The sequence below is a fragment of the Hypomesus nipponensis genome, chromosome 21 (genome assembly GCF_054491055.1).
Source record: "Hypomesus nipponensis isolate SF chromosome 21, ASM5449105v1, whole genome shotgun sequence".
In the NCBI taxonomy this organism is placed as follows: domain Eukaryota; kingdom Metazoa; phylum Chordata; class Actinopteri; order Osmeriformes; family Osmeridae; genus Hypomesus; species Hypomesus nipponensis.
The window spans coordinates 584,611-612,500 of record NC_140381.1 but is presented as its reverse complement, the minus strand read 5'-3'; the positions used below and the strand labels follow the sequence as shown (position 1 = coordinate 612,500).

Genomic DNA, 27,890 nt, shown 5'->3' with positions numbered 1-27,890 from the left:
TATGATAGAATGAGTATTACAGCTCACCGTTTTTTGTGTCTGCTGCTGTTATCAAAATGTTCTGCCAAAGATGAACACCAGAGGGCACTCCCTCCACCTTTCCCTCTCTGTCCCTCCCTCCCCCTTTCCCTCTCTCTGTCCTTCCCTCTCTCTGTCCCTGTCTTACTCCCCCTCCTTCTCTCCGCCCCCCCTCTCTCCCTCCCTCTCCTTCAGGCAGATCTGGTTGGGCAGGTTTGGATCAGTGAAGGACCGTAGCTCAGTGCAGCTAGAATGATAGTGTACTTGTATTGTGTATAGTCAGGCAGATATCAGTTAGTATACTATCAGCTAGTATACTGTCTGCTGGTATACACGGTACTGTTATACGGTCACTGACTGGGGGGTCAGATGGCTGAGCGGTTAGGGAATCGGGCTATTAATCGGAAGGTTACCAGTTCGATTCACGCTTGAGACTCAAATGACGTGTCCATGGCAAGGCACTTCACCCTACTTGCCTCGGGGAGAATGTCCCTGTACTTGTACTGTAAGTCGCTCTGGATATGAGTGATGACTAAATGTAAATGTATTGAATGGTACACAATGCATCACACTGTTCAAACAACCTTCTCAGCGGGCTGGGGTGGTGCAACACTCCCCTCTCGTCTCCCCATCCTCCTGGCCCGTATGGAGGTGAAGGGTTAAATGCATGCTCATTGTTCTCATTATTATGGTCTGTCCTGTGTAGGACGGTAGGGATTCAAATGATCGTAAACAATTGCTGCTGAAATGCGTCACTCAGTTGTTATTGTATTCAAAGGGCAGGCAGATCCCTTACACACACACATACATATACATGCACACACACACATACATATACATACACGCATACAAAGAATCTGGCAACTCCAGTGGAAATTGGACCGCCTTGATTTTTTACAACAACCAATCAACATCTTCAGATGAACCACGCCCACACCTGACACACCTGCTCCCTGAGCAGCCAGCTCTCAGGTGTCATTTTGCTATTCACAACGAGACACACAGGCGAACGCTGTCACGAACGCTGTCACGAACGCTGTCCTGAGTCCGGACCCACACCACTGCAGGTGAGCTCGATCTGGCAAGTCAGTGACTCGATTTGTGATTCGTAATTTGATTGGACAAGTAGTGATTTGGTCTGATGTGTGATGAGAGGGTTCAGGTGACAGGTGAGAGGTTTGAGGTACAGGTGTGTTGAGGTTTGAGGTACAGGTGTGTTGAGGTTTGAGGTACAGGTGTGTTGAGGTCTGAGGTACAGGTGTGTTGAGGTTTGAGGTACAGATGTGTTGAGGTCTGAGGTACAGGTGTGTTGAGGTCTGAGGTACAGGTGTGTTGAGGTTTGAGGTACAGATGTGTTGAGGTCTGAGGTACAGGTGTGTTGAGGTCTGAGGTACAGGTGTGTTGAGGTCTGAGGTACAGGTGTGTTGAGGTTTGAGGTACAGATGTGTTGAGGTCTGAGGTACAGGTGTGTTGAGGTCTGAGGTACAGATGTGTTGAGGTCTGAGGTACAGGTGTGTTGAGGTCTGAGGTACAGGTGTGTTGAGGTCTGAGGTACAGGTGTGTTGAGGTCTGAGGTACAGGACTTCTCAGGTACACAACACTGTGGTGCATCTTACTGGGCTGCTACTGGAGTAACAACTAAACATGAGATGTTTATGATTATATCACGGTTATTATTTCCTCTACAACTAGTACTGCTACAAATGACTACTTCTACAAATAATAATAAGGATCAGTAACCGTCGTGATATCCGATAATGATGAAGTTGATCATTATGATGGTAATCCTGAACGAGGCTGGCTACATTCTAATCTGTGACGGAGCAGCATATCTCCTGTTCTGTGAGGGAACCAACCGGTGGCCGTAGCAACCAGCCAGAGGAAGGTTCCTCCTCTGGGAATGTTGTAGAACGTACAGGTGAGACGGAGGCTCGCCCACAGGTGGGAGAGAGAGGGGTTGGAAGGGACAGGTGACAGTGTGTGTGACTGTGTGTGTGAGACTGTATGTGTGTGTGACTGTGTGTGTGTGTGTGTGTGACTGTGTGTGTGTGTGACTGTGTGTGTGTGACTGCACATGAGTGCGTGTACATTTGTAGGACCAGTATAAATGATGGTGAGATATAGAAAATCATTTAGGACGAGTATAAATGATGGTGAGATATAGAGAATCATTTAGGACCAGTATAAATGCTGGTGAGATATAGGGAATCATTTAGGACCAGTAGAAATGCTGGTGAGATATAGGGAATCATTCAGGACCAGTAGAAATGAGGTGAGGAAATCGGGCTACTAATCTGAAGGTTGCCAGATCGATTCCTGGCTGTGCCAAATGACGTTGTGTCCCTGGGGAAAGGCACTTCACCCTACTTGCCTCGGGGGTATTGTCCCTGTACTTGCTGTAAGTCGCTCTGGATAAGAGCGTCTGCTAAATGACAAAATGTAAATGTAAATGCTGGTGAGAAATAAAGTATCATTTAGGACTAGTATAAATGCTGGTGAGATATAGAGAATCATTCAGGACCAGTATAAATGCTGGTATAGGAGCTATTTTGAGAGCATTGTTAGGTGACACAAGCAAGTTTTCCAATGAGAGTGAAAAGGCCACATTCCTCTTCTTTGTGCTGCACCTTAATGTCAAACAAACACACACTCAGCCCTGGGGCTGCAACTGGACCTGGCGCTAAACTATTATGGGATGTTTGAGTCTGTTCCGACTGTCTCTGGCCATCTCAACCTCTATTTTTCAGCCACCACAGGACCTCTAGTTACATCAAGTAGGCAGATTCAGATCTGGTTATTTATTATCCCTCTCTCTTCCTTCTACAGAAATCAGCTGACCCCATGAGAGGGCTGGAGTCACCATGACAACACATCACCTGTTCCTGCTGATCTATCTAGCAACCAGCTACACCTGCTGTAGTGAGTACCTGTCTGTCTGTCTGTCTGTCTGTTTGTCTGCTGCAGGGGTGAAAACCTGTGTGTCTGCCTCTGAAAGACAATAGAACAAAGAGGAGAAACAAAAGGATGAACTGATTTATCGACGTAATCTAACTGTCTGTCTGTCTGTCTGTCTGTCTGTCTGTCTGTCTGTCTGTCTGTCTGTCTGTCTGTCTGTCTGTCTGTCTGTCTGTCTGTCTGTCTGTCTGTCTGTCTGTCTGTCTGCTTATCTGTCTGTCTGCTTATCTGTCTGTCTGCTTATCTGTCTGTCTGCTTATCGCCTCACACAGACTTGGCAGCTGCTCAGACGTGAGTACCCACACCCACCCACACACATCCACCCACACACCCACACATACACACATACATATACACACACATACGCACTCACACACACATACACATGCTCACATGCACATACAGACACACACACATACACACACACACACACACAAACACACACTTACACACACACATACCTGCACTCCATCATTACAATAAACACACAAAGAACATGCTCACCTATGACACACTTACACATTCATGCAGCAAGTGGTTGAACCACACTGAAGCAGGTGAACCCACAGCCTTAGCCTCACCCCCCTGCTGTTCTCTGTCAGTCATCTGGGACTGGTGGCTGGTTCCACCTCTGGAAACCATGTCTGGAATGTGCTTGACCTTTTCCTTTGTCTCCCTTGTCTCTCTGGTGGAACACTACAGAGGCCCGTCATGCCTTTTGCAAGACACCTGTTCACAGGTAAGTACTGTAAGTACAGACACATACACCTGTGTGAAAGGTTTTGTGAGTGTGTGTGTGTGTGTATGAGGGTGTGAGAGAGGGAGGGTGTGTGTGGGTAAGGGTGTGATATCAATGTGGATGTTTGCCCCGCCCCTCTCCCCAGGTGACAGACTCCACCTCCAACTTCCTGTTGTGTGTGGGGCTGCCGCCGTCAGACACAGGAAGTGACCACATGCATCGCCTGAGAGAAATAATCCACGCTGCTCTGGATGTTTACTCCTTCATGGTAGGACATGCACACACACACACGCACACCTTACACACACACACACACACACACCTCACACACACGCCTCACACATGCCTAGCAGCTGTGAGGTAACCATGGTAACCTGGTCCACAGAGGTCCAGTGTGTCCCGGGGGCCGGTGCTGGAGTTGGAGCTGGGAGCAGAGCTGAACCCCGGGGCCGACGCCTTCCAGGACCAGGACCTGGTCCGCCTCTGGCTGGAGGTGAAGATGAAGCCTCTCCTGTCCTCCGTCTCCGCCCATTTCCTGTCCTGCCTGTCCACCAAGAACTTCAGCTGCTCCTCCTACCACGCTGTGTACGACCTCTCTCTCTCTCTCTCTCTCTCTCTCTCTCTCTCTCTCTCTCTCTCTCTCTCTCTCTCTCTCTCTTCTCCTACCACACTGTGTATGCCCCCCCTCTCTCCCTGTCTCTCTCTCTGTCTCTCTCTCTCTCTGTCTCTCTCTCTCTCTCTCTCTCTATCTCCCCTCCTACCACACTGTATATGACTCTCTCTGTGTGTGTGTGTCTGTGTGTGTAGAGTGAGTGAGCTGAGCCAGCACTTCTCAGAGATGCAGGCAGATCGCCAGCGCTGGATCTACATGTTTTTCATGTACCCCTTCCTGTCTGGGGACGGTGTGGCTGGTAGGAAGGATGACACCTGTTCTACACCTGGATTCCTCACCTGTTCTACCCCTGTCGACATGCTTCTTACTGATGTGCGCTGTGCTGCTTGCAGGCTGCGTGCAGGAGGGAGAGGACAGTGAAGACTGGCTGCTGAAGAACTTTGGCTCCTTCCGAGTGCTTGCTCGCATGAAGGACTTCTCAGCTCTCAACATGGTGTTCAGCGGGGTGAGAATACTACAGCTGCTCCACACACCTGCTCCGCACACCTGCTCCGTACACCTGCTCCACACACCTGCTCCACACACCTGCTCCACACACCTGCTCCACACACCTGCTCCGCACACCTGCTCCACACACCTGCTCCGCACACCTGGTCCACACACCTGCTCCACACACCTGCTCCGCACACCTGGTCCACACACCTGGTCAGTATGTTATTGACCCCCCAGTTGGAGGTGCTGCACCTGCTGACGGAGGAGCAGAAGGCAGAGCTACTGCTGACCCCAGAGGTCACAGCGCTGGACAACGGAACCCTGAGCCTGGTGTTCCAGAGCCTCCTGGGGGGGGACAACCACACCTGGGCCACGCCCGGATACCCCCCCAGGCCCAGCCAGGACCCCTACTCCCTCCCCAGCCCCTACGCCCCGCCCCCCGGCCCCCAGGACAGCCTGCGAGAGGTAGATGAACCTGTCAATCAGCCTGTCGGATTCTGGGTGTGCTGACTCTGGTGTTGCTGAAGCAGGAAGTGTGCTTGTCAAATCACAGGTGGTGAACGGGTTCATGGGAGCCTTCCGACCAATTGGGAGTTTCGTGGGAGAGTTTGTGTCCCTCACACACCAGGTAAACAGGAATGAAGTAGAATCAAATTAAATGTCTAGCTAAATATGTTCATGGTGCTTTTATCCAAAGTGATCTGCAGTCAAGTGCTACCGCACTTCTACCACTGAATTAGACCCAAGAAAGTATAACGTGTCATTGCGGACCTCCTCCCCCCGCCGCCCCCCCTCTCCCAGATGGATGTGTCAGAACTGAGGAGCATCACCCTTGCTCAGGCGCTGATGAACTGGACTCTGGCCGAGCTGGCCCAGAACTACAGGTCCCAGAATGCCTCGGCGGCCCCCCCTGCGGCAGGGTTTGATGTGACGAGCGTGGAGGCCTGGTACCAGAGCGTGGTGATGCCGGTGCTGCACCGGGTCCTGCCCTCCATGGGGGCGGAGCTTCCCGGCAGCATCAAGGAAGTGTTCCACCGGGTGTTGTGAGTCAGCCAGCTACTGGAACATGCTGCTGTTTGTGTAACTGGTGTGTGTGTGTGTGTAACTGGTGTGTGTGTGTGCATCTAGCCACCTCAACTCAGGAGCCATGATGGACAACACCTCGGCTCTTCAGGATGCCTGCAGCATCACCATCGAAGAGAGGTCTTGTGGGGTGAGTGTGTGTGGTGTGAGGGTGTGTGGTGTGAGGGTGGGTGGTATGGACTCTTATTCACACACAAAATAAATCTTCAGCTAGTGTTGAAACTAAATAAGGTCATATTTATCTTCCCTTTGTCCACTCTCTCCATCTGACCCTGCAGTTGACCAACGCAGTGGAGAGCGTGGCCAGTGTCCTTCACTGCGCGGCTCGTACCAACCTGACCCTGACCCAGGACACCATCATGAGACTGCTCATAGAGCTCACTGGACGCCTCAACTCATTGGTCATCGAGTTCTCTACTACGGTGAGCAGCAAGCCAATCAAACCCAAGTCTGAGACACGGTGACAAGGTAGAATAGAGACACACTGTAACCTGGTGCTCTCCCCTCCAGAACTTCAGTGAGGTGGTGTCCCAGTACCAGGACATGTTCTCCCAGGTGGACTCCCAGACCCTGAGCCCAGAGGAGCTGGGAGACCCGCCCTTCATCCAGCTGTGGTTCCAGATCAAGCTGCTGCCTCTGCTGCCCGACCCACCCGCCTCGCTGCTCTCCTGCCTCGCCTCCAAGAACTTCACCTGCTCTGTCTACCACACACTGTGAGGACACACACACACAAACACATGGACACACACCCACACACTCTGTTTATGGATTGAGCTGATGTGTGTGTGTTGGTGCGTGTTTCCAGTGTGACTGAACTGAGCAGCTACATGAGCATCGTCATGCGTGAAGACATGCCTGCCTTCCAGACTCACGGACTCTCCATCTACACACACTTCCTGTTTCCCTTCCTGCTGCATCACAACCACTCAGGTACACACACTCCTTATTGTAGTGGGCTAGAATTGGCTGATACCAAATACACCAAGTAGGGGATTGGTTCTGACAAGAGCCAGGGTGAGATCTGATTGGCTGGTCCAGTGACATGCTCTGACGGCCCTCCCTAGATCCCCAGTGCGTGTCGTCAAGCAACGGCAGCGTGGGCTGGCTGACGCAGAACCTCGGCCTCTTCTCCACCTTGGCCTCCCTCCAGGACATGTACCTGCTCAACCCTGGGTTCTCAGCTGTGAGTACGGGGTTAGGGTTAGTGGGGTGTGGCAGGGCAGGTGTAGAAGGGTTAGGGTTAGTGGGGTGTGGCAGGGCAGGTGTAGAAGGGTTAGGGTTAGTGGGGTGTGGCAGGGCAGGTGTAGAAGGGTTAGGGTTAGTGGGGTGTGGCAGGGCAGGTGTAGAAGGGTTAGGGTTAGTGGGGTGTGGCAGGGCAGGTGTAGAAGGGTTAGGGTTAGTGGGGTGTGGCAGGGCAGGTGTAGAAGGGTTAGGGTTAGTGGGGTGTTGCAGGGCAGGTGCAGAAGCCCTCCCAGGGGCATGGCTAAATGTTGCCACTAGACCAAGATGGTGTAGGTGAAAGGAGCCAAACTCAGGTTGGGCATCCAGAGTCTGGGTACACGGCTGACATATCCACCACTGATAAACAGATGTTCACAGTTAGCAAAAATGGGTTCAAAGTGACCTATAAAGTGGAATTTGAACCTGTGATCTTAAGGTCTACAGTCAAACACTCTCAACCTCTGAGTTCTTAACACTCATCTCTGATGCTGCCCAGTGACCCCCACTGTCTGGCAACGCCTGTGTGTCTTCTTCTGTGGTGTGGACTTGCTGTGTTGGTTTGTGTTTTGAAGTGTGTCTTCTTCTGTGGTGTGCAGCTGGAGGCCCTGGAGGTCCTGTCTCCACACCAGACTGCAGAGCTGCTGCTGCTTCCTCTTCCTGTTCCTCCAGAGAAACATGATGTCATCAACAGAGTGTTTGACTTCTTGACTGAGTCCCCAGAAGAGAGGAAGCTTCCACAAGTCCTGCTACACCTCGTCAACATGTCTCACCAGGTAAGGACTCCCTCACTGCAAACCCTTGTTTCCATGCTTGACTGGACATTCAAAACATTCACAACAGTAACAGAATGTTCCAACAGAAACAGAACGTTCCAACAATTCGTAGCTTTTTTGTCACGTTCGTAACAATCTGATTGTTTTGTTTCCTCAGATATCAGTTCCCTGCGCTTCATACCTTCTCATGTAAGGATCAAATAATTACTGCAGCAGAGGCGAGTCATGTTGGGGTGAACTAACTGTAACTGTGGGTTTCTTGTTTCTGTGTTTGTTTGTTTGTCTGTCTGTCGGTCTGTCAGTTCTGAGCGTCTGTACGGGGCCTTACAATCTGTTCCTTCCGTGATGGAACCAGTCATCTGGGCCACCATAGATGACCTCATGCAGACCGTCCCAAGGGGTCAGTCTCAAACACACACAAACACACACACACAGTCACACACACACATTATTTTCTTCTGTGTACAGATAGAATATGAAACCCTATCTTTACTATGTTTTTCAACAGGATGTCAACTACCTGAAGACCCTGAGGTAAGATGAGCCACAATCATGTTCTGACACAGTAGCTGTTCCTGAAACAGTCAATCGTGTCAAAGTTTTGTCAAACTAAGTCAAGGTCCTCTTGTTTCCTCAGTGTCCATCCACTATATACAGCGGTAAGACTTCTGTTTCTCTGCTCTCAGTTCAGTAAAACATCTAGATGAAACGTGTACACACAAACACACAGACGTGAGTTACAGCATCTCACCCCTGCTTCTTACAGAGGCCACAGGCTGTGCTGGAGTGAACAGGTATGGATTCCTCATCTCCGTCTCCTGGATAGCTGTTACCTAAGATAAGATAAGACAAGCTAAAATAAGATAACATGATATAAGCAAAATTAAGCTAACATGAGATTATCTGAGAAAATGTCAAAAAAGATTGTTATTTTAGCCTGCATTTAACTTTTGGCTGCTGATGATCCCAATGAACTGCATCCACAGATCTTTGCTTAATTTCTGTATTTTTCCGCAGCTCCACGCTGACACTACACATGGGAGACATGACGGAACTTCCCTGCCATTTCACTTTGGAGCAATATGCTTGTGCCCAGGTGATGGCTTCATCCAGGTTTAGCATTATGCTAATATCATAGCATCATGCAAATATCTTAGCATCATATTAATAGTTTAGCATCATGCTAATATCTTAGCATTAGTTGACATTGATCTAAACTGAATTGAGTGTTCCCTCTTATTCCTAAAAAAGCTGGAGGGCATCACAGCCAATCAGCTGGCGTCTCTGCTGAAGTGTAAACTTCCCGGCAACGGCAGCTATTCTAAGGAGACCTGGAAGCTGCTTCTAACCAAGCTGTCCAACGTCCTGGACCAGGCCCTGGACGTCCTCTCCAGCACGGTAAAGACCACATATATCTGATACAGAACACATATATCTCTGATATAGACCACATATATCTCTGATAGAGACCACATATATCTCTGATAAAGGCCACATATATCTTTGATACAGACCACATATATCTCTGACACAGACCACATATATCTCTGATACAGGCCACATATAGCTCTAATACAGACCACATATATCTCTGATACAGGCCACATTTATCTCTGATACGGACCACATATATCTCTGATAAAGGCCACATATATCTCTGATACAGACCACATATATCTCTGACACAGACCACATATATCTCTGATACAGGCCACATTTATCTCTGATACAGACCACATATATCTCTGATATAGACCACATATATCTTTGATACAGACCACAATTTCCTCAAATTATTTGAAGACTGTCTCTTCTCCTCTCCTTGTGCTCTCTTCTGTCTCCTAGAACATGAGCGTGATTGGTCCGTCAGTATCGACGGCGCTGGACGTGATTGGAGAGATGAGAGTGTCCCTGCTGAGCGAGGATCAGCTGAGAGACAGTGATGTCATCATGAGGTGGTTCTCTGGGCGTCTGAGGCTCTTCCTGCCGTCAGCATCAGGAGGGTTCCTGCACTGCCTCTCCAGCAGGAACCTCAGCTGCTCCTCCTACCAGCACATGTAGGTCTCTAGTAGGAACATAGTAGTTACCAGCACATGTAGATCTCCAGTAGGAACACAGTAGTGACCAGCACATGTAGGTCTCCAGTAGGAACACAGTAGTTACCAGCACATGTAGGTCTCTAGTAGGAACACAGTAGTTACCAGCACATGTAGGTCTCCAGTAGGAACATGTTTGTTGTTGTCAGGAAATGGTCATTGTTGTTCAGATGTTATTGTGTTCTTCCAGTGTGATGGAGCTGAGCCATCAGTCCCAGCTCATGGACCAAAGCAGACGAGAGCTGGTGGTCAGATACTTCATCCAGCCCTTCCTGACCAGGAACTCCTCAGGTAAGGAGCAGGCAACCTGGGTTCTGTCCCCACACGACTGAAGTGGACTACCAACATGTTGACTCTACTGACCTGTGTATCTTGACGTCCCCATCCTGCTGTCTTCCCTGCAGAGCCTGGATGTGTGTCCAGCTCCAACAGCAGTACAGACTGGCTGAGGAGCAACTGGGGGGCCTTCTCCGTACTGGTGACCCTCAGGGACCTGCTGGCCACCAACCCTCTCTTCTCCCCGGTACATCTCCTCCAAGACTCCTCCACCACCCCTGCTTAGACCCACCAGGCAAGGTGTGGACTTGCTGTGTTGGTTTGTGTTTTGAAGTGTGTCTTCTTCTGTGGTGTGCAGCTGGAGGCCCTGGAGGTCCTGTCTCCACACCAGACTGCAGAGCTGCTGCTGCTTCCTCTTCCTGTTCCTCCAGAGAAACATGATGTCATCAACAGAGTGTTTGACTTCCTGACTGAGTCCCCAGAAGAGAGGAAGCTTCCACAAGTCCTGCTACACCTCGTCCTTGTGTCTCAGCAGGTAACATTAGTGGTCAATATTGTTAAAAACTGTTTAAAGATCCTCTATACAGCCCCAGTCCTTCCCTTTATATTTTAGGAAAAATTATTTTCTGGATTTACCAACATATTATTAAAAGTAACACTTTTGCAAATGTTTGTTGAATTTAGACCAGTATTGATGACTAGCCATGCATGATTAGGAACCACAGGGGTCTCACTCAGAACAGAGGTTTTGGAGTTCCTCTTTAAATTATGACTTAAGACTTTCTGCTCCCTCTATAATTGACGTCCTCTCTACCTGCAGATGGGAGTGCCATGTGACGTCTATGGCCTGATGTGAGTCTTGCTGATCTCTCAGAGACAGCCCTCTACTCACATTCAAACATGGTTATTTGTCTCACCACTTGGTGTCACTCAGCTCTCACCGGCCTCACACTTTGTTATCGTCATTTGGATGTTGTTTGTTTGTTTATTTGTTGGTCAGTTTTGAGCGTCTGTACGGGGCCTTACAGTCTGTTCCTTCCATGATGGAACCAATCATTTGGGCCACCATAGATGACCTCATGCAGACCGCCCCAAGGGGTCAGTAACACACACAGTCACACACACGTTTTGTCCATCTATCATTGTGGGGACTCAGAATTCAGTCTCTTCAGAAATTCAGTTTCCCCTAACCCGTTTAACCCCATCCCTGACCATATCCTTAACCCTAACCCTAACGTAAACCCCAAACTCTAACCTGAATCCTAAATCAAAGCCTATCCCTTGCTCCTAGCCTCAACCTTATAACCATCACTAACTGCTAACCCCACACCTTAATGTAATTCTAACATTAAACCCCCAACAACCCCTTAGAATTAGCAGTTTACATTCTGGCAACCAAAATGTCCCCACAAGGTCTGTTCTTTCTTGGTTTAGCGTCATGGGGGGACATCTGGACCCCAGAAGCATAGTAAAACAAGGACATACAAACACACTTTTAAATAAAGTTTAAGTCCAGTTTAAAAATTCTACAAGTGCTTTTGATGTTCTATTCGTGTTTATGATCGTGTTGGTTTTCATATTTTTGTTTTTTGTACAGATTGTTTGCCAAGCAACATGAAGGTGAGAATAATTTTGTTATTGTCCATCAGTCAGTCCATACATAACGTTGTAACTGGTGATTAACTTTGTAATCTTTGTTTCTCAGTGTCCCATAACCCCCTTCAATGGTGAGTAGTTCCCTCCACTGGCTACTTCTCTGTTTGATAAGCTTTCATGAGTTTTCTGAATGCTAACTTTCTCACGGTGTGTTACAGATTCAAGAGTCTGCAGAGGAGTTAACAGGTAACCCTTTTTAATCATCTCAGTGGAAAATCTAGATGAATGTGTTTATGTAGCAGATACTTTCATCCAAATTGATGTACGGGGGGATTCAAATGTGCTCTGTTGACGTGCACTCCAGTGCTCTGTTGACGTGCACTCCAGTGCTCTGTTGACGTGCACTCCAGTGCTCTGTTGACGTGCACTCCAGTGCTCTGTTGACGTGCACTCCAGTGCTCTGTTGACGTGCACTCCAGTGCTCTGCCACTAAGAGCAGCACATGGTGACAGCAGCAGTGGTCCCTCAAAGAAGTCAAATGACCATCTGTCCACAGCGAAGCACTGCAGCACCATGTGAACATGCTTCCTCTGGTGGACGTGCCGTGTAACTTCACCCTGGAGCAGTATGCCTGTGCTTCGGTGAGGTTCTCCTCCTCCTCATACAGACATCTGTTTGCATCTCTAAAGTCTCTGTTTAATTTCCTGGCATTTCCTCTCTCTGGTATCCTTTTAGAAACTTTCCAAATGGGGATGGTCAGAGAAGATGTGTTTAGGGACTGATGTTTGGGATTCGACCTTCATGAATCTTAGATTGAAATCCTGTTCTGACTCCTTTGATTCTGTCTCTCTTTATAGCTGGACAACTTTACAGCCAATCAGCTGGTGTCTCTGCTGAGGTGTAAACTTCCCGGCAACAGCAGCTATTCTAAGGAGACCTGGAAGCTGCTTCTAACCAAGCTGTCCAACGTCCTGGACCAGGCCCTGGACGTCCTCTCCAGCACGGTAGAGACCACATATATCTCTGATACAGACCACATATATCTCTGATACAGACCAAATGTATATCTCTGATATAGGCCACATAAATCTCTGATACAGACCACATATATCTCTGATACAGACCACATATATCTCTGATATAGGCCACATATATCTCTGATACAGACCACATATATCTTTGATACAGACTACATATATCTCTGATACAGGCCACATATATCTCTGATACAGGCCACATATATCTCTGATATAGACCACATATATCTTTGATACAGACCACAATTTCCTCAAATTATTTGAAGACTGTCTCTTCTCCTCTCCTTGTGCTCTCTTCTGTCTCCTAGAACATGAGCGTGATTGGTCCGTCAGTATCGACGGCGCTGGACGTGATTGGAGAGATGAGAGTGTCCCTGCTGAGCGAGGATCAGCTGAGAGACAGTGATGTCATCATGAGGTGGTTCTCTGGGCGTCTGAGGCTCTTCCTGCCGTCAGCATCAGGAGGGTTCCTGCACTGCCTCTCCAGCAGGAACCTCAGCTGCTCCTCCTACCAGCACATGTAGGTCTCCAGTAGGAACACAGTAGTGACCAGCACATGTAGGTCTCTAGTAGGAACACAGTAGTTACCAGCACATGTAGATCTCCAGTAGGAACACAGTAGTTACCAGCACATGTAGGTCTCTAGTAGGAACACAGTAGTTACCAGCACATGTAGATCTCCAGTAGGAACACAGTAGTTACCAGCACATGTAGATCTCTAGTAGGAACACAGTAGTGACCAGCACATGTAGGTCTCTAGTAGGAACACAGTAGTTACCAGCACATGTAGGTCTCTAGTAGGAACACAGTAGTTACCAGCACATGTAGGTCTCTTGTAGGAACACAGTAGTTACCAGCACATGTAGATCTCTAGTAGGAACACGTTTGTTGTTGTCAGGAAATGGTCATTGTTGTTCAGATGTTATTGTGTTCTTCCAGTGTGATGGAGCTGAGCCATCAGTCCCAGCTCACGGACCAAAGCAGACGAGAGCTGGTGGTCAGATACTTCATCCAGCCCTTCCTGACCAGGAACTCCTCAGGTAAGGAGCAGGCAACCTGGGTTCTGACCCCACACGACTGAAGTGGACTACCAACATGTTGACTCTACTGACCTGTGTATCTTGACGTCCCCATCCTGCTGTCTTCCCTGCAGAGCCTGGATGTGTGTCCAGCTCCAACAGCAGTACAGACTGGCTGAGGAGCAACTGGGGGGCCTTCTCCGTACTGGTGACCCTCAGGGACCTGCTGGCCACCAACCCTCTCTTCTCCCCGGTACATCTCCTCCAAGACTCCTCCACCACCCCTGCTTAGACCCACCAGGCAAGGTGTGGACTTGCTGTGTTGGTTTGTGTTTTGAAGTGTGTCTTCTTCTGTGGTGTGCAGCTGGAGGCCCTGGAGGTCCTGTCTCCACACCAGACTGCAGAGCTGCTGCTGCTTCCTCTTCCTGTTCCTCCAGAGAAACATGATGTCATCAACAGAGTGTTTGACTTCCTGACTGAGTCCCCAGAAGAGAGGAAGCTTCCACAAGTCCTGCTACACCTTGTCAAGATTGCCCAGGAGGTAACTCTGTTTTCATCTAATTCATTCCTCCACCTTTCGGTGAACTGCAATGATACTTAATTTTAATCCCTGTTAAGGTATTGTCAAGAAATATTATTAAATATGGTAGATACATAGCATGATTACCATTGAGGTGATGATGTTCCTGTGTGCTCCTCTTCTTCAGACTCCAGTCAGCTGCCCCGTGTACCAGACAATGTAAGTCACGCCACAGGAAGGAGAATGAGGGTCTTTTGGCCTAGTGATTACTAGTGAACCAGGTGTGGCAGAGGTGGCAAAGAACCACAGTCTTGTGATGAGTCATTCTTGTTTTATGACCCCATGGACTTCCCATCTAGTGGTAGTCCTCTTGGTCTAACGGGTTTTTTATGTGGTTTGAACAGTTTCAAGAGGCTGTACGACTCCATGATCCGCCTCCCCAACCAGATGCAGCCAATGATTTGGTCTGCAATCTATGACCTCACAGAATCTACTCCAATAGGTGAGTCAGGAGAGAATTCTGTCGCTGTTTTGTTCAAGCAGGTTCCAATCATGGATGACTGTTCTACAGCATCAAAATTATTACTCTTTTAAACTAGAGAGGGTACCATTTCTGGGGGAATTGTGAAGTGTCTTTACAGATGCTCCAGCTGGAGCAGTTTGTTTAATTACATCACCTCCAAACCAGCAAAGTTAATCCCAAATGTCCATAATGTTCAACTTTATGCAAAAGTGGGACCATATAGGTTGTGTATGATAGTAAATTAGTAATGTATACAGTATATGAGCTAACAATAGCATGCCTTGCTGATAGCAAGCACAAATTAGTTTAAAATGTTTAATAAATCCAATGAAATATCAACACAACTTAACTTCTTGTCAAATGTATTTGACCTCTAGGTTGTGTTCTGGTACCGGTTAACCCCCAGTGTCCAGCATCTTCTCACAATGGTAAATTACTTCAGTTAGACCTTCACTGTAGTAAACATCAATACCAGGACCTTCACTGTAGTAAACATCAATACCAGGACCTTCACTGTAGTAAACATCAATACCAGGACCTTCACTGTAGTAAACATCAATACCAGGACCTTCACTGTAGTAAACATCAATGCCAGACTCAAAGAATCATGTTCTTCTATTAAATATTCTAAACCAACCACGTTCTAACTCTAACTCTGCATTTCTTTGGTGTGTTCTAGCAACCAGAGTCTGTGCTGGGGTGGACAGGTGAGATCCTTTTCAGACCAGTTAGCCAATTACAGAACAATCAACCTTGTTCAGTTTACCAGTCTATACCACTTGTCATATAATCTCAGTGTTTTACCAGGTCTTTTAGTTTAGTTGTATGACTATAGGTTCAATAAAATATGTTGTATTATGGCTTATGAATCACAAGACCTAATGTTAAAAAAGGTCTTGGTTGCTGATTTGACAATTAATTGCTCCTGTCTGTCCTGTGTTGTAGCTCCGTCCTCCAGCAACGCCTAGATTCAGGGAACCAATCATCTGTTCTCTGTGACTTCACCATCACACAGTATGCCTGTGCTCAGGTAGGAGGAGCCTAAACTGCACCAGCCAATAAATGCTCTCCTGACCAGAGATTGGAATCTACTAAGATTTTTTAAATATCAGTACTTTCGCTTGACTATTTATTTCTCTGACAACTTTTTACTTTCACTCCTTACATTTTTTACACAAATATCTGTACTTTTTACTTAAATGTTCAAGCCAGGCTCGTTACTTAAGTTAAGTTTTAATCTGTATTTGGGAGCATGTTCTCAATGATAAAAAAAAAAGTACAACAAAAAAAGTTGACAAAAACTTGAAACGTTTAGTGTCGTGTTGTATATGTATGTATATTATCCATCAACACAGTACCTGCATACAGTTAGGACCAGGTAAACAAGGTGTTAGAAGTGATGGTCAGGATGAATGATGTGACGAGTGGTCTCCTCCCCGCAGCTGAAGGAGCTTACAGCAGAGCAGCTGTCCACACTGCTGAGGTGTTCGCTGGCTGGAAACTCCTCGTACCCTCAGGAGACCTGGAAGCTGTTCCTCACCAGAGCCTCCGCAGGCCTGGACCAGGCCCTGGACCTCCTCTCCAGCACGGTACAGACTGGATATACAGTATCGGATATATCTCTGATACAGACCACATATATCTCTGATACAGACCACATATATCTCTGATACAGACCACATATATCTCTGATACAGACCACATATATCTCTGATACAGGCCACATATATCTCTGATACAGGCCACATATATCTCTGATATAGACCACATATATCTTTGATACAGACCACAATTTCCTCAAATTATTTGAAGACTGTCTCTTCTCCTCTCCTTGTGCTCTCTTCTGTCTCCTAGAACATGAGCGTGATTGGTCCGTCAGTATCGACGGCGCTGGACGTGATTGGAGAGATGAGAGTGTCCCTGCTGAGCGAGGATCAGCTGAGAGACAGTGATGTCATCATGAGGTGGTTCTCTGGGCGTCTGAGGCTCTTCCTGCCGTCAGCATCAGGAGGGTTCCTGCACTGCCTCTCCAGCAGGAACCTCAGCTGCTCCTCCTACCAGCACATGTAGGTCTCCAGTAGGAACACAGTAGTGACCAGCACATGTAGGTCTCTAGTAGGAACACAGTAGTGACCAGCACATGTAGATCTCCAGTAGGAACACAGTAGTTACCAGCACATGTAGGTCTCTAGTAGGAACACAGTAGTGACCAGCACATGTAGATCTCCAGTAGGAACACAGTAGTTACCAGCACATGTAGATCTCCAGTAGGAACACAGTAGTTACCAGCACATGTAGGTCTCCAGTAGGAACACAGTAGTGACCAGCACATGTAGGTCTCCAGTAGGAACACAGTAGTTACCAGCACATGTAGATCTCCAGTAGGAACACAGTAGTTACCAGCACATGTAGATCTCTAGTAGGAACACGTTTGTTGTTGTCAGGAAATGGTCATTGTTGTTCAGATGTTATTGTGTTCTTCCAGTGTGATGGAGCTGAGCCATCAGTCCCAGCTCATGGAACAAAGCAGACGAGAGCTGGTGGTCAGATACTTCATCCAGCCCTTCCTGACCAGGAACTCCTCAGGTAAGGAGCAGGCAACCTGGGTTCTGTCCCCACACGACTGAAGTGGACTACCAACATGTTGACTCTACTGACCTGTGTATCTTGACGTCCCCATCCTGCTGTCTTCCCTGCAGAGCCTGGATGTGTGTCCAGCTCCAACAGCAGTACAGACTGGCTGAGGAGCAACTGGGGGGCCTTCTCCGTACTGGTGACCCTCAGGGACCTGCTGGCCACCAACCCTCTCTTCTCCCCGGTACATCTCCTCCAAGACTCCTCCACCACCCCTGCTTAGACCCACCAGGCAAGGTGTGGACTTGCTGTGTTGGTTTGTGTTTTGAAGTGTGTCTTCTTCTGTGGTGTGCAGCTGGAGGCCCTGGAGGTCCTGTCTCCACACCAGACTGCAGAGCTGCTGCTGCTTCCTCTTCCTGTTCCTCCAGAGAAACATGATGTCATCAACAGAGTGTTTGACTTCCTGACTGATTCCCCAGAAGAGAGGAAGCTTCCACAAGTCCTGCTACACCTTGTCAACATGTCTCAGGAGGTAATAGCGAACTTTCTGTTCTATACCACTCTGCTGTGTCCAGATGTGATTGTTTTGGGGGGCAGGGTTCAAGGGTCAGGGATAGCTATTTCTAGCTTTGCTGTTGATGTGGTTCAGTTGAGTAAAGGATATGGGAGTCGGCTTGACAACAGGAACTTCTCTCCTTTTTTGCAGATGACCGTCCCCTGCTCCTCCTTTAGGACCATGTAAGTTCCATCCATCCCAGAGTACCCCTGAACACTGACCCCCACCCGAACCTCAACCCCCACCCTTTCCCTGACCCTTTCCCTGACCCTTTCCCTGACCCTTTCCCTGAATCTTACACTGACCAGACCCAAACCTTGACCCTGGCCCCCATCCCAACCCTTATCCTGGCCCCTATCCTGACCCCTATGCCGACCCATATCCTGATCCTTTCCCTGACCTCCTCTCTGTCCCCAGTATTGGCCGTCTGGACATAGCCATGCCCATAGTCCCTCTAGCAGTGGAAGCTGTTGTATCCTCAAGCAAGATAGCTCTGCTACAGCAGGCACCACAAGGTAACCCTAACCCCTGACCCTAACCTTAACCCCTGACCCCAACAAGCCATGTCAGACAGTAAACAGGTTTTGTGTCTGACACAGCTTGTTTCCTGTTTCCTGTCTGAAACGGCTTGTTTCCTGTCTGTGTTGTTTAGGCTGCATCGTCTACAGTGGAGACTGCAGCATCACATCCTACAACGGTAAGACATCCCCTATTGGTCACCTGACTGTCAATCAACACAGTGAGATCATCATGAACCAGTGGTGGTACTAGCTCATCATGAACCAGTGAAGGTACTAGCTCATCATGAACCAGTGGTGGCACTAGCTCATCATGAACCAGTGGTGGTACTAGCTCATCATGAACCAGTGGTGGTACTAGCTCATCATGAACCAGTGGTGGCACTAGCTCATCATGAACCAGTGAAGGTACTAGCTCATGATGAACCAGTGGTGGTACTAGCTCATGATGAACCAGTGAAGGTACTAGCTCATGATGAACCAGTGAAGGTACTTGCTCATGATGAACCAGTGAAGGTACTAGCTCATGATGAACCAGTGAAGGTACTAGCTCATCGTGTCGTCTGTTGTCCACAGAGACGGAGATCTGTGCTGGGGTGGACAGGTAGGATCTTCTATTTTTTTTCACTCAATTATTTCTAGATTAATGTACCCAATTATTTAATTAATATATTGTTTATTTCTTGAATATTCTAATCTTTGGGTCTCACTTTGTTTACTTCAGCTCAGCACTTCAGCGTCTCCTTGACAACAGCCAGACAGGAAGCACTCTGTGTGACCAGAGCATCAGGGACTTGGCCTGCGCTTCAGTATGTTCAAGTTTGCACTTGTTGTTGTTCAACTTCTCAAATCTTAAAGCATGTTTGCACCATGGAGCTGAACTGCACACAATAACACTGTTCCATCCTCCTCCTCTCTTCATCTCTTCCTTCTCTCCTCGTCCTCCTCTCTTCATCTCTTCCTTCTCTCCTCCTCCTCCTCTCTTCATCTCTTCCTTCTCTCCTCCTCCTCCTCTCTTCGTCTCTTCCTTCTCTCCTCGTCCTCCTCTCTTCCTCTCCTCCCCGTCTCCCCATCCTCCTCTCTTCCTCCTTCCTCCGCTCCTTGAGCTCTCTGCGGTCACAGCGGAGAGTCTGGCTGGCGTGTTGAGGTGTCAGCTGTCAGCTAATTCCACCCGGGTGACTCCAGGCACATGGCCAGCTAACTCCACCCAGGCCAGAGGCACCTGGAAGCTGTTCCTGTACAAGACCTCCATCGTGCTGGAAGCGGCTCTGGACCTGCTGTCCAACACGGTACTTCCTGTCTGTCTGTCTGTCTGTCTGTCTGTCTGTCTGTGTAACTGTCTGTCTGTCTGCCTGTCTGTAGAGTAGTTTAAGCCCTGACCTTTAACCCCTCCCACTTCATTTCCTAGACATTGAACTCTGCTAACCCTGCGGTGACATTGGCTCTGGATGCAATCACAGAGCTCCGATTGGACAGTTTCACCATGACGAACTTCAGAGAACAAGCTTTTATTGAGCTGTGGTTTAATACCAGACTCCGCCCCTTCCTGCCTGCGGTGTCGGTCAGCTTCCTGTCCTGCCTGAGCACCAAGAACTTCAGCTGTCAAACCTATCAGAGCCTGTAGGAGATATGTTTACATCAAATTAATAATGATGGAAATTAAAGTTGTTTTGTACCCTGGTTTTATTTATAACCAGTCCAAAGCTATAGTCTTCTGACCCCTGATTGAGCCCTGACCTCTGACCCTAGGGTGCAGATCCTGAGTCAGCAGCAGCCAGCCATGGGCTTGTCTAGGAGCCTTTCTGTATACACACACCTGATACAGGTGTTCCTCACCAGGAATCACACCACAGGTAACTCATCTGATCACATTCCTAGTTATACACACACCTGGTCTCCCACCTGCACATGTACTTTCTCACAGACCTGAAAGCTCATCTGGTAACTGGTAAGTGTGTGTGTGTGTGTGTGGGTGTGTGTAGATGCCAGCTGTGTGGTGGGCAGTGTGGACAGTGGAGACTGGCTGCTGAAGAACCTGGGGAGATATTCTGCTCTGGCTTCATTCCCTGATCTCCAGAGACTAAACTCCAACTTTTCTGCGGTACGTGTGTGCGCGCATGAGTGTGTTAAACTAGGCGTACGTGTCCCCAGATGGAAGCTGTGAGTGTGTGTGTGTGTGTGTGTAGTAACAGCGTGTGTGTCACCAGATGGAGGCTGTCAGGGTGTAGTAACAGTGTGTGTGTCACCAGATGGAGGCTGTCAGGGTGTAGTAACAGTGTGTGTGTCACCAGATGGAGGCTGTCAGGGTGTAGTAACAGTGTGTGTCACCAGATGGAGGCTGTCAGGGTGTAGTAACAGTGTGTGTCACCAGATGGAGGCTGTCAGGGTGTAGTAACAGTGTGTGTGTCACCAGATGGAGGCTGTCAGGGTGTAGTAACAGTGTGTGTCACCAGATGGAGGCTGTCAGGGTGTAGTAACAGTGTGTGTGTCACCAGATGGAAGCTGTCAGGGTGCTAGCCGTCAGACAGCTGGCGGAGGTGTCCTCCACCCCGGGCCAGCTCACCAGCCCCGCCCAGGTTACCATGGTGATGAACAACGTCCCGGACCACCTCTTCGCCTCCTTCTTCTCAGACTTCTCTCCCGCCGTCATGGTAACAGCTTAAACCATGCCTCAAACCAGCAGTACTGTAGGATGAAGACAACCTCTTTTCACTCTCCCACTCTCTATCCCTCCCTCCCTTCCAGGGTCATGTGACCATGCTCCCCCCCTTAGTGAGGTCAGCGTTCCTCCAGATCATCTTCTCCCGCGGCAACCTCTCCAACCCAGTTGCCGTGGATGACCAGGAAGTGCTGTTGTGGCTGCATGTGAGGCTCAGCCCCCTACTGGTGGACATGTCTGCGCTCCACGTCGCCCCCTACTTCAGTGTGTTGGCACAAAGGAACTGCAGCATCCAGCAGCAGGGGTGAGAGTCACACTGCATTACATTTACATTTACATGTATTCATTTAGCAGACGCTATTATCCAAAGCAACTTCCAAGAGAGTGCATGTCTCTGTCTCTCTACCTCCCTCTCTCTGTCTCTCTCTGTCTCTCTCTCTACCTCCCTCTCTCTATCTCTCTCTCTACCTCCCTCTCTCTCCCTCCCTCTCTCTCTCTCTTTATCTCCACTTTGTAAACCTCTGCTCCATCTCTCTTTCTTACTCATATTTACCGGTATCTATTTCCATCTCCACCTCTCCCTCTTTTTCTGGGATCATCTCTCCTTCCTTATATTTTCTTTTCTCTAGAATGGACCTCCTTAACACTACCATCTCCAGTCTCCATGACGACACCAAGAGCGTGATCTTCAGTCAGATCGTGGAGTCTCTCCAAGGTAGGAAGGGAGGGTGGCCCCTAGTGGACACACACAACAACAACAACAACCACAACACTACGAACAAACACAAGAATACTGTGACACAGACATAACCTCACACACACACACAACATCACATACTCACCCTCGCACACAACCTAACACACAAACACTCTCTCTTGCCCCTCAGGACCCACACCGCTGCGTTGCTACGGTGACAACTACAACCATAGTTTCTATGGTTACCTGGAGAGTACATTCATGGGCTTTCAGTTCCCCAACCTGACCACCTTCATGTCTCTGATGCCCAGCATCCGCAAGCAACAGGTAGGGAGGGAGGGAGGGAGGGAGGGAGGGAGGGAGGGAGGGAGGGAGGGAGGGAGGGAGGGAGGGAGGGAGGGAGGGAGGGAGGGAGGGAGGGAGGGAGGGATGGGGGGGAGGGAGGCAGGGGGGAGGGACAGATAGGGAGGGGGGAGTGGGGGGAGGATGATAGTGAGGATGAGGATGATCGTGAGGATGATTGTGCTGATGATGGTGGTCTTCCTCCCCAGCTGATAAACTCCATGCCACCGTCAGACCTGGCTAGTTTCCTACGAAGGCCAAACAGCGTTGACGACAACACGCAACTCTGTCTTCTCTACAGCACATACATGCTGACCCCTCTGCTGCTGGAGAAGGTACACACACACACACACACACACATACCATCCCTCTTTTCACACACACACACACACACACACACACACATACCACACACACACACACATACCATCCCTCTTTTTACACACACACACACACACACACACACACACACACACACACATACCATCCCTCTTTTTACACACACACACACACATACCATCCCTCTTTTTACACACACACACACACACACACACACACACACACATACCATCCCTCTTTTTACACACACACACACACACACACACACATACCATCCCTCTTTTTACACACACACGCACACACACACACACCCTCATCCTCTCCCTCTCTCCAGGAGAGGCTGCCGGCGGCTGTGGGCCGTCTCACCCTGCCCTGCGTGTGGCCAGTGGCCCTCAGCTCCGCCCGGGGGTCAGAGGTCAACGCCTGGTTTGACCTCCGTCTCCGTGACTACCTGGGCTTCCTGTCTAAGAGCCTGCTCACTTCCCCCGCTGTGCAGAACGCCACCTGTCCTGCCTTCAGGAAGCTGTAGGGGCTACACACACACACACTCTCACACACACACACATAAGCATTTAATCAGGTAGCATCAGTTGAGACAGGTAGCATGTGTGAAGATGTTTTTCTGTTAAGTGGTTTGTGTGTGGTTGTTGCAGGGTGGCAGTGATGGGTAACCATAACTACAGCACTGCAGACTTTAGAACCTCAGACGTGTATGACACCATCAGAACGTACCTCAAGTCAGGTCGGCCATCTTGGATCAAAGCCAGCAGTTTCTTTCACACTCATAGAGACAACCTCAGTACCACGTCCACCATATCTCTACCTTCACCTGTTCATGTGAAACATCCTCTCCTCCTCCAGACTCGGTGCCCAGGTGTTACAGCTCCACTGACCCAGACCTGAACTCCACAGCCTGGTTCTCTGACTACCTGGGGCCCTTCATGCCCTTCCTCACTCTGGAAGACCTCAACACCTTTGGATCAACACAGGTGCTGCACCAACACCATGGCCCAGAAACCTAACCTGAACCTTTAACCCTAAACCAACTGAAGTTAGGGTCAACATTTTCTTAGTTTACCATCCTTGAGGGATAATGTGTGTGATGTGAGTGTACTGTTGTGTGTGGATATAACATGACGTGTCTCTTGTGATGTGTGTGGATATAACATGACGTGTCTCTTGTGATGTGTGTGGATATAACATGACGTGTCTCTTGTGATGTGAGTGTACTGTTGTGTGTGGATATAACATGACGTGTCTCTTGTGATGTGTGTGGATATAACATGACGTGTCTCTTGTGATGTGTGTGTGTGTGTCCAGGTGTTGCAGGTGTTTACAGTGAACACAGTCAACATCGCCCTTCTGAACCACTCCAGCCTGCCAGCCAACCTAACCAACTACTACACATATCTGATCTACCAGCAGGACAGCTCCTTCAGCCCTCTGCTGTAAGTACACATACACACTATCACACACATACCATCACACACACACCATCTCACACACACCATCTCACACACACACACACCATCACACACACTTGTTGTTTTGTCTGATGAATTTTGAATAACATGTTTAAACAACTGCCTTTCTCTTTTCATCCAACCCTCCTCCCCCCTCCTCTCCCCCTCACATTCATCCCTCCTCCTCCCCTCTCCTCTCCCTCCTCCTCCTCCCCTCTCCTCTCCCTCCTCCTCCTCCCCTCCCCCTCATCCCCATCATCCCCCCTCCTCCTCCTTCCCCCTCATCCCTTCTCCTCCCTCTCTTCCCCCTCATCCCCCCTCCGCCCCCCTCATCCCTCCTCCCCCTCCTCCCCCTCCTCCCCCTCATCCCCCCTCCTCCCTCCTCCTCCTCCCCCTCATCCCTCCTCCTCCTCCCCCCCTTATCCCTCCTCCCCCTCATCCCTCCTCCCCCTCCTCCCCCTCATCCCTCCTCCCCCTCATCCCTCCTCCTCCCCCCCCCCTCATCCCTCCTCCCCCCTCCTCCCATTCATCACTCCTCCCCCTCCCCCCCTCATCCCTCCTCCCCCCTCCTCCCCCTCATCCCTCCTCCTCATCCCCCCCTCATCCCTCCTCCCCCTCCTCCCCCTCCTCCCCCTCCTCCCTCCTCCTCATCCCCCCCTCATCCCTCCTCCCCCTCCTCCCCCTCCTTCCCCACATCACCCCTCATCCCTCCCCCTCCTCCCCCTCATCCCTCCTCCTCCCCCTCCTCCCCCCAGTCTCCCCCTCCAGTGCAGATGTGTGGCTCCTGCTCAGGCCTTTGCTCAGCTGACTGCAGAGCAGAGCAACATCGTTCTGTTCAACCTGAGCATCTGCTCCAACCTGGACCCACTGGTACAACACACACACACTCTTACACTCAGAGAACTCTCTGCTACACACACAGCATGTATCTGTGTTTGTGTGTGTGTATTAAAGGTGTGTGTGTGTCCCAGGTGTCAGCTCAGCTAGCCAGCAACATGGACGGATCCCTGACGGAGAACTCCTTTGCTGCCCTCGGCAACAGCAGCACCGGGCTCAGCACTGGTCAGCTGATGCTGGCTCCGCCCACAGTGTTGCTCGCATCACTGCACATGCTCAGCCTAGTGACTGGCTGGAACCAGGGACAGTCGCTGATGATCATCCAATCACTGCTCATGTCTGGATCCTTGCAGGTATGTGGAGGGAGGAATGGAGGGATAGATGGATGACATGACTGTATAAATCTCTGATGGGGAAGACAAGTACATGGATGATCTCTCTCTCTCCAGATCAACAGCTCCTCCACTCTCCTCATGCTGGGAACTCTGTTGGGGGGCGTTCCCGTGGCAACAATGAGTGCCATCAGCGGTCAGGAGCTCATCCTGTCTTCCCAGAATCCTTCATTCCTCGCCAACCTGATGAACGCTCCCATCATCCTCCAGCAGACCTTTGTCACCCAGGTACAGTGTCACACGCTTAGTCTTCCCCAGGTGTCACACCTGTAGTCTTCCCCAGGTGTCACACCTTTAGTCTTCCCCAGGTGTCACACCTTTAGTCTTCCCCAGGTGTCACACTTTTAGTCTTCCCCAGGTGTCACATCTTTAGTCTTCCCCAGGTGTCACACCATTAGTCTTCCCCAGGTGTCACACTTTTAGTCTTCCCCAGGTGTCACATCTTTAGTCTTCCCCAGGTGTCACACCTTTAGTCTTCCCCAGATGTCGCACCTTTAGTCTTCCCCAGGTGTAACACCTTTAGTCTTCCCCAGGTGTCACACTTTTAGTCTTCCCCAGGTGTCACATCTTTAGTCTTACCCAGGTGTCACACCTTTAGTCTTCCCCAGGTGTCACACCTTTAGTCTTCCCCAGGTGTCACACTTTTAGTCTTCCCCAGGTGTCACATCTTTAGTCTTCCCCAGGTGTCACACTTTTAGTCTTCCCCAGGTGTCACATCTTTAGTCTTCCCCAGGTGTCACACCTTTAGTCTTCCCCAGGTGTCACATCTTTAGTCTTCCCCAGGTGTCACACCTTTATTCTGGTTCGGAATCTGAATCTGAATTTTCTGGCTGCACCAGATCATCTTGATGAACAGCAACACAGAGAGCATCATCCAGAACGTTCCTGACAACATGGCAACGGAGATCCCTCGAGGGCAGCTGTTAGGGTTCTCACAGAGCGGCGCCGTGGCAACCACCCTCAACAAGAAGAAGTGGAAGCAAGAGCAGGTGGGACACACACACACTCTCTCTAACACACTCACACCCTCTCTATGACACACACACAAACTCTAACGTTCTGGTTCTGTGTAGGCTGTTCTGTTCTTCGACACAGTGGCGGTGCAGTTTGACAACCCTGACAGGTATGATCTTCTCCTCCTCCCTGTCCTCCTCCTTCTCTTCCTCCTCTTTCCCTCCATGTCTCACTCAACTATAATGTTGTGTGTGTGTGTGTGTGTGCAGCATATCATCCTCGGTGCTCCAGGGCTTCACCTGCACCAGAGTGTCGACACTGAGCCGCGTGAAGATCAGAGGCCTGGTCAGAGCCTGCAGGAGGAGGGGGAGCCAGAGAGTCACCCTGGTGGAGACGCAGGTAGGGGGAGGGGAGAGGGGAGGAGGAGGAGACACAGGTGGGGAGAGGGGAGGATGGAGAGGGGAGGAGGAGAGGGGAGGGAGGTGCAGGAGGGAGAGGGGAAGGAGGTGGAGGAGGGAGGTGGAGGAGGGAGAGGGGTGTGGGAGAGGGGAGGGAGGTGGAGGAGGGAGAGAGGTGTGGGAGAGGGGAGGGAGGTGGAGGAGGGAGAGGGGTGTGGGAGAGGGGAGGGAGGTGGAGGAGGGAGAGGGAGGAGGGAGAGGGGTGTGGGAGAGAGGAGGGAGAGGGGTGTGGGAGAGGGGAGGGAGGTGGAGGAGGGAGAGGGGTGTGAAGGAGGGGAGGGAGGTGGAGGAGGGAGGTGGAGGAGGGAGAGGGGTGTGGGAGAGGGTTAGTAAAAGCGTCTCTCCGTTCTGCTCCAGCTCACCTGCATGTACAACTACATCAAGGACGACAGCAACGTCACCAACTACAGCCTCTACCCCCCTGACCTGCTGCTGTACTACGAGTATGTACCCTAACTAGACCTAGCCCTGGACTGGGACTAGCCCTGGACTAGACCTAATCCTGGACTTGGACTAGCCCTTGACTAACCCTGGCGCCTGGTCTAAACTCTCTCCCTGTGTTCCTAGCTACTCGCTGGTTCCTGACGGCTCCTGCAGGTCCTACTTTACCCAGCTGGGAGAGGCAGACTTCTCCCTCTTCTCCTCTGCACTCAGCTACAAACGCTCCGCTCTGCTGGACAATGCCAAGAGCTGCCTGGTCAGTCCCTTACAAACACACACACACACACACACACACACACTGCCGTCTAAACCAGTTGTGACCCAGCCGTGTGTGTGTGTGTGCAGGGCATCGCTGGCTCCGCTCTGAGCCGGGACAGCGTGGTGGTTCTGGGGAACATGGTGTGCGTTCTGGATGCGTCCTTCATCCCCAGCTCTGACCCTCTGATCCTGGAGAACCTGAAGAACTGCCCCCACCTGACGGACAGTCAGGTGGCTGCCATGGAAACACTGCTGCTGTCCGGGACAACGCAGTATGGGTAAGTGGACACTTCTCCTCTTCCCTCCTCCTCTCCTCTTCCCTCCTCCTCTCATCCTCTCCTCTTCTCTCCTCCTCTCCTCTTCCCTCCTCCTCTCATCCTCTCCTCTTCTCTCCTCCTCTTCTCTCCTCCTCTTCTCTCCTCCTCTCCTCTTCCCTCCTCC

General features: G+C 49.9%; 1 protein-coding gene across 1 annotated transcript in view; it reads left to right on the top strand.

Annotated features, from left to right (window-relative positions):
* The window catches only part of mslnb (mesothelin b), a 41,318-nt gene that overhangs the window by 5,633 nt on the left and 7,795 nt on the right, over positions 1–27,890 (top strand). Inside the window, 67 exon segments of the mRNA XM_084685889.1 lie at positions 3,858–3,980; positions 4,098–4,297; positions 4,520–4,623; positions 4,718–4,830; positions 5,055–5,282; positions 5,371–5,445; positions 5,619–5,860; positions 5,946–6,030; positions 6,179–6,322; positions 6,411–6,613; positions 6,706–6,830; positions 6,965–7,083; positions 7,718–7,894; positions 8,052–8,083; positions 8,197–8,284; positions 8,403–8,428; positions 8,912–8,990; positions 9,146–9,292; positions 9,740–9,951; positions 10,181–10,281; positions 10,395–10,513; positions 10,625–10,801; positions 11,972–11,993; positions 12,081–12,108; positions 12,419–12,503; positions 12,720–12,866; positions 13,208–13,419; positions 13,839–13,939; positions 14,053–14,171; positions 14,283–14,459; positions 14,626–14,657; positions 14,843–14,940; positions 15,641–15,668; positions 15,907–15,991; positions 16,404–16,550; positions 16,816–17,027; positions 17,447–17,547; positions 17,661–17,779; positions 17,891–18,067; positions 18,242–18,273; positions 18,509–18,606; positions 18,744–18,788; positions 19,186–19,213; positions 19,334–19,418; positions 19,716–19,784; positions 19,821–19,898; positions 20,018–20,229; positions 20,359–20,462; positions 20,592–20,710; positions 21,105–21,260; positions 21,355–21,572; positions 21,898–21,983; positions 22,156–22,292; positions 22,517–22,642; positions 22,981–23,171; positions 23,300–23,388; positions 23,508–23,635; positions 23,967–24,094; positions 24,865–24,979; positions 25,081–25,299; positions 25,396–25,566; positions 26,178–26,327; positions 26,412–26,461; positions 26,562–26,691; positions 27,108–27,193; positions 27,318–27,447; positions 27,537–27,727. Of these exon segments, the coding sequence (XP_084542015.1) occupies positions 3,858–3,980; positions 4,098–4,297; positions 4,520–4,623; positions 4,718–4,830; positions 5,055–5,282; positions 5,371–5,445; positions 5,619–5,860; positions 5,946–6,030; positions 6,179–6,322; positions 6,411–6,613; positions 6,706–6,830; positions 6,965–7,083; positions 7,718–7,894; positions 8,052–8,083; positions 8,197–8,284; positions 8,403–8,428; positions 8,912–8,990; positions 9,146–9,292; positions 9,740–9,951; positions 10,181–10,281; positions 10,395–10,513; positions 10,625–10,801; positions 11,972–11,993; positions 12,081–12,108; positions 12,419–12,503; positions 12,720–12,866; positions 13,208–13,419; positions 13,839–13,939; positions 14,053–14,171; positions 14,283–14,459; positions 14,626–14,657; positions 14,843–14,940; positions 15,641–15,668; positions 15,907–15,991; positions 16,404–16,550; positions 16,816–17,027; positions 17,447–17,547; positions 17,661–17,779; positions 17,891–18,067; positions 18,242–18,273; positions 18,509–18,606; positions 18,744–18,788; positions 19,186–19,213; positions 19,334–19,418; positions 19,716–19,784; positions 19,821–19,898; positions 20,018–20,229; positions 20,359–20,462; positions 20,592–20,710; positions 21,105–21,260; positions 21,355–21,572; positions 21,898–21,983; positions 22,156–22,292; positions 22,517–22,642; positions 22,981–23,171; positions 23,300–23,388; positions 23,508–23,635; positions 23,967–24,094; positions 24,865–24,979; positions 25,081–25,299; positions 25,396–25,566; positions 26,178–26,327; positions 26,412–26,461; positions 26,562–26,691; positions 27,108–27,193; positions 27,318–27,447; positions 27,537–27,727 (8,180 nt within the window).